General features: G+C 54.1%; 1 protein-coding gene across 2 annotated transcripts; it reads right to left on the bottom strand.

Moving 5' to 3' along the window:
* Positions 1-3,359: 3,359 nt before the first annotated feature.
* On the bottom strand, positions 3,360-5,839 carry GJA4 (gap junction protein alpha 4). Of its 2 annotated transcripts, none has more exons than XM_021709955.1 (2): positions 5,734-5,839; positions 3,360-4,677 (listed from the first exon to the last, which is right to left on the bottom strand). In XM_021709955.1, the coding sequence occupies exon 2, from the start codon at positions 4,649-4,651 to the stop codon at positions 3,551-3,553; it is 1,101 nt and encodes a 366-aa protein (XP_021565630.1). In that variant the 5' UTR covers positions 4,652-4,677; positions 5,734-5,839; the 3' UTR covers positions 3,360-3,550. The 2 variants fall into 2 exon arrangements, with proteins under 2 accessions (XP_021565630.1, XP_008051218.1); XM_008053027.2 differs by having other exon boundaries at positions 3,360-4,587; positions 5,734-5,803.

Genomic DNA, 5,839 nt, shown 5'->3' with positions numbered 1-5,839 from the left:
TATAAAATTGTAAGTGTCTACCTTTATTTAGATTTTATTTAAAAATATGCATGAGGCTGCACTCGGTGGCTCAGCCTTGGTTCAGCACTTTGGGAGGCTGAGGCGAGTGGATTGCCTGAGTCCATGGGTTCAAGACCAGCCCGGGTAACTTGGTGAGACCTTGTCTCCATAATAAATAAAAAAAAAAATTAGCTGGGTATGATAGTGGACACCTGTAGCTCTGGCTACTCGGAAGGCTGAGGTGAAAGATCACCAGAGCCCAGCAGGTTGATGCTGGGTTGGCTGTGAGTGTGCCACTGCACCCCAGCCTGGGCAACGGAGTGAAGCTCTGACTTAAAAAAAAAAATGCGAGGTGAGTGGATTGCCTGAGCCCGTGGATTCAAGACCCACCTGGGCAACTTGGTGAGACCTCATCTCTACAATAAATCAAAAAATTAGCCGGGCGTGGTAGGGCACACCTGTAGTTCCAGCTACTTGGAAAGCTGAGGCAGAAGGATCACCGGAGCCCAGCAGGTAGAGGCTGCGGTGACCGGGAGCAGCCACTGCACTCCAGTCTGGGCGACAGAGTGAGACTCCAACTCAAAAAAAAGAAAAAAAAAAAATGCACGGAAGAAGGCTGGAAGGAAAGAACTTCTGAATATTAACAGTTGTTACCTTTAGATGGTGGGATCTCATTGTCTACAGTAATCATGCACTATCTTTGTAATTCAAAAAGTTTTTGATATATGAAAAGGAGAAGACAATTAAAAAGTTAATGTAATCTGAGGTTGCATCAATAGAGGCAGAAATTTTAGGGCAAGAGAGGTGATAGTCTGGATTCTGATCACCTGGAGTGTCATGTCTGGCATACAAGGGAGGATGCCACATGTTAAGAGGAAAGTAAACAAACTGCAGGTTGGCCAGAGACTTCTGGAAATCAGGGTTAGCTGGAGGAGTGGGAGAGAGTAGGCTCAGCATGGGCCTGGTGGCAATTTGTATGTGGCTGTAGCACTGCATGAGAGGGACAGAACAGTCGAGTGTCATGCAGCTCTTAGGGTCAGAGCCAAGGCTGTGGGGGAAGCTCAAAGGTGGAGAAAGATGCTCTGACAGCATCTGTGATGGACACCTCTCCCTGCAAACATCAACGATCATGCTGAGGTTGGCGTGAAGAGGAAATGAAGGACCCTAGTGCTCTGGAGGTCAAAGGGACCATGAGGTCAACAACCCGGTGACCAGTGAGCCAGCATGTTAGCATGGAAAGAAGTTTTGATGTCACTAAGCCCCACAGCTCTCTGCCTTGTGTACGTGCGATGTATGATGTTCACACACTCCCATGGGTCACAAATAAGATGACTTTTGGTTGCACAAAATTCCAGTGCACTCCACACAACCCCATTCCTTTCTTTCCTATTCGGGAAGGCGATGTGAATTTACGCAACTGGAATTGATCTTATTATAGAAATAACCTTGAATCTGTTGATTCATGAAAAAGAGCAGACCACTCATAAGTTTCAGATCAATGATGAGTGACATTACCTCACGCAATGCTCCTGGTACCTAACTGTCACACGCTTGCTTCTCACCCAACCCCTTCATTTCACAGTGGGGAAACTGGGCAAGGAAAGAGCCAGAGTGAAGTGAGTATGAGAGGTGGGAGGCAGGAGCTGAATATCCTAACTCCAGACCATGGCTCCTTCTGTGACTGAGAGCTGCGGGCTATCAATGTAGCTTGTGGTGACAGTGAGGGTGGGAGAAATAAGGAAGCAAAGGAAGAAGTGAGGTGTGAACCTGCCGTGTTCTGTCCCGGCCACATCACCGAGGAGGTGCTTGAGTCCAACATCCTTCTTAGCCTCCCTGAGCAGTGCTTGGAGGTGAGGTTGGGCCGGCAGCGTGGTGGTAGGGGTTGAATTGTGCTCCCCTGCAAGATATATTAAAGTCTTAACCCCTAGTAGTACCTCAGAATGTAACCTTATTTGGAAATAGGGCCTCTCCAGAGGCAATCAATTTAAATCAGAGTCGTTAGGGTGGGCCCTAATCCAGTATGACTGGTATCCTCATAAAAGGAGAAATTTGGACAGAGATGGACACACACAAAGGGAGAATGTCACGTGAAGGTGAAGGTAGAGATGGGGGTGATGTGTCTAACAGCTGAGGAATGCCAACAGTTGCCAGCAGAGCGTCGAAAGCTAGAAGTCGGACTCAGTGGCTCAGCCTGTAATCCCGCACCTTGGGAGGCTGAGGTGAGTGGATTGCCTGAGCCCATGGGTTTGAGACTCGCCTGGGCAACTTGGCGAGACCTCATCTCTACAATAAATCAAAAAATTAGCCAGGTGTGGTAGCACGCGCCTGTAGTTCCAGCTACTTGGAAGGCTGAGGTGGAAGGATCGCCGGAGCCCAGCAGGTCGAGGCTGCGGTGGCCGGGAGCGGCCACTGCACTCCAGTCTGGGCGACAGAGTGAGACTCCAACTCACAAAAAAAAAAAAAAGCAAGCAAGCTAGGAGAAAGGCACCACATAGATTCTCCTTTACAGCCCTCAGAAGGAACCAGCCCTTCAGGCGATATGATCTAGACAGCTGGCCTCCAGTACTGTGAGAATCCATTTCTGTTGTCTAAGCCACTCAGCTTGTGGTACTTATGACAGTCCTAGCAAGTGAATATGGGGGGATAGAGCTTACAGCCCTCTTCGTTGTATGTCTTCACCATTTCCCCACCCCAAACCGTAAAGTCCCATTCCCGCAACACTCTCACCCTTAAACCTCCATACCATTTGCCCTTAAGTTTGTGTGGCCAGGGCACCAAATGGGCATGGGGCAGGCAGGGCAATGACACTGCTTTGCCCACCAGTTGGTGGGCTAGGGCAGCGGGGAGGAAGAGGATGGTGTCCAAGATACTTCAAAAGGCAGAGCACTTGGGACTCAGGACTGTAGAAGGTCTGAGTCTGAGGGTTTAAGGTACTGGCTGAAGGTGGGGATGAAGACACTTAAGACAGATTATATGGGACCAAACAGAAAAGGAAGCCTGGGTGAGGTAACTGCTCCCCCCCCCCCGCCTGCCCCCAGGAAGCATATCATGTCAGCATCAATACACACCTCACTTGTGATCAAGTCCTGTTTATTTGAGAAGCATAAACTGTGGAACTGGGAAGGAGTTATGGAAACAAGGCCCCAGTCCCCTTGACAGACCAGATCCGGCTCAGGCTGTCTGTGTGACCAAGGCTGACCCAGCAGCCTTTTCCTATGAGAACAGAGTGTGGGGATGATCCGACAGAGGTGAATCTTCCTTAATGATTGGGTTGGAATAAGCTGGCTCTGGGTCCCCCTGGATCAGGTACAAAAGGCCAGAGGGCCCACAGCACCCTTGGCCAGGATCACCCCAAGCCACATACCGAAGAAGCCATTGTGCCTCTGGCCACCAGAAAGGCCTCCAGTGTTCAAGAACAACCTGCAGTGAGACCCTCTGGCCAGCAAGCACCGCCCCCAGCCCAGTCATCTCTGCAGAGCCTTCAAGCAAGGGGATCTCAGGGAGCCAGACTTCTCAGGACCCCCCGTTGGGTGACATAAGCCCCAGGCCCCTACACGTACTCTTTCTTGGAGGCAGAGCTGCTGGGGCGACTGGGGGATTTCTGGCCATTCTTGGGAGGTGGGTCCAGGAAGAGAGGGGGCCTAGAAGAAGCCAGCCTCTCCTCCGTAGTCAGGTTGGCCCAGTTCTGCTCACTGGACGACAGCCCATTGTAGGCGGGGTATGGCGGGGATGAGGGCCCCTGGCCCACAGGGAGATAGAAGAAGACCTGGTCCGTGTAAGCATCCGAGGAGGTGCCCTGGGCTGGGGGTGTGTCCGGGCCCTGCAGTGCCCTCATTTCCTGCCGTGCCCCCATCTTCCGGCAGAGGAAGCGACATAGCAGGTGCATCAACTCCAGCAGGTTGAGCACCAGGGAGATGAGTCCGACCACCAGCATGAAGATGATGAAGATGGTCTTCTCTGTGGGCCGAGAGACAAAGCAGTCCACGAGGTGGGGGCAGGGTGCTCGCTGGCACACAAACATGGGTTCCATGGTCCAGCCGTAGAGCCGCCACTGGCCATAGAGGAAGCCTGCCTCAAGCACGCTCTTGCACAGCACGCTGGCCACGTAGGTGCCCATCAGTGCGCCACGGATCCGCAGGCGACCGTCCTCTGACACTGAGATCTTGGCCATCTGGCGCTCTATGGCTGCCAGTGCCCGCTCCACGTGCAGGTCCTTGGCTGGCAACGCCCGCAGCTCCCCCACCTTCTGCCGCAGCCGCTCCTCTCGCCGTGACAGGTAAATGACGTGGCCCAGGTAGACCAGGGTGGGTGTGCTGACAAAGAGGAACTGCAGCACCCAGAAGCGGATGTGGGAGATGGGGAAGGCTTGGTCGTAGCAGACGTTGGTGCAGCCAGGTTGGGCAGTGTTACACTCAAAATCTGACTGCTCGTCACCCCAGACGGACTCGCCGGCCAGGCCCAGGATAAGGATGCGGAAGATGAAGAGGACGGTCAGCCAGATCTTGCCCACCACAGTTGAGTGCTCCTGGACCTGGTCCAGCAGCTTCTCGAGAAAGCCCCAGTCACCCATGGCTCCTGGGCCTCCGTCTGCAGGGAGACAGTGTCGGCTCGTCAGCGTGGCATCCTTCTTGCTCACCCTAGCAACAAGCATGTGGGGAGGTCAGCCATGCCTTCTACCTATGGAAACCCAGGCTTGGGAGGGGAAGGACTGGCCTGGGCCTTGTATTCAGCGGGGCCATCCAAAGCAAGTCTTTGGATGATGGCTGCTAAGCTCTTTGCACGGACGTATTCTGTTTCTCTGAATGGCAGGGTGCAGCTAGGATCCCTGTTTAATCACCCATATCCCTCTTTTCTTCAGCCAGGGCCCCAAGATGGCCATAGGCTGAGGAGTTCTGGAAGGAGTTGAGGCTCCTTTGTGGGGAACTTTTATGTAAGACCACACAGCTGTGCTTTGCCCCTCCTCCCTTTTGCCCAAGACTGGCTGCCCCCAGGCAGTGGGGGGAAGGGGTGATGGTGACAGAGGTGTTCTTTTTAGTTTCTTCGGGAGCTCAAAGCCTCAGGTCTCTGCCCTCACCCTCATGGTAGCTCACACACCCAGCTGGCATGACTCTAATCTTTGAGCTTCCAGAGTGAGATGAGAATATGTAGGGGAGGGGGTTTAGAAGGCGTAGTATCCTTGAGCTCCACCTGTCAGCAATAAGGACCACCTGCAGCGTAAGTGGGAACACTTGGTCTGTCCTCTTTCCCCACCCCTGCCCCTCCCTCCACCCTCAAAGCTGTTGCTGCCACATTCTAGACCCTTGAAACGAACTGTCATTACAGGGTGGAGGCACAGGAACACAGGCAAAGTTCCCAAAACATTTCAGGGAAGGAAGGTAGGGAGAGGGGAGGAGAGAGGTGCCCCTTTTCAGGCGCAAAGCTACTTAGAGCCAGGCTCTGGGAACAGCGCTGGGTTCTATCTCGGCTCTCACTAACTGAGGCCTTGGACAAGAAACAACCTCTGAAAGCCTAAGTCTCCTCCGAGTGAAGTGAGAACAATGCTATTCCTACCGCCTGGCTTGTTAGGAGGATTCCAGGAGACGAAGGTGGAAACCGCGCTGAGCACGGAGCCTGGCCCTGGGGCGCCTGCCCGCGGGCGACCCGCAGTGACCTGCTGTCCCGGCGGTGGGGTCCCCCGCGCTGCCCCCTGACCTCCCGCAGGCAGGTGGCGTCCGGACCCCCGCCCCGACTCACCGCCTGCTGCCGGGCGGCCCAGGAGGAGGAGGGCCGACGGCTAGAGCGGCGCCCGCTGGAGCCCTGCAGGACCGCACTGGGCCGGCGAGGGCGCCTTAAATAGCGC

The sequence above is a fragment of the Carlito syrichta genome, unplaced genomic scaffold (genome assembly GCF_000164805.1).
Source record: "Carlito syrichta isolate Samal-C Ts95f unplaced genomic scaffold, Tarsius_syrichta-2.0.1 Scaffold287779, whole genome shotgun sequence".
Lineage (NCBI taxonomy): Eukaryota > Metazoa > Chordata > Mammalia > Primates > Tarsiidae > Carlito > Carlito syrichta.
This window is presented reverse-complemented; position numbering and strand designations above follow the sequence as displayed.

Coding starts and splice junctions, on each gene's coding strand:
- GJA4 (XM_021709955.1), bottom strand. CDS start 4,651: ATGCTTGTTGCTAGGGTGAGCAAGAAGGATGCCACGCTGACGAGCCGA.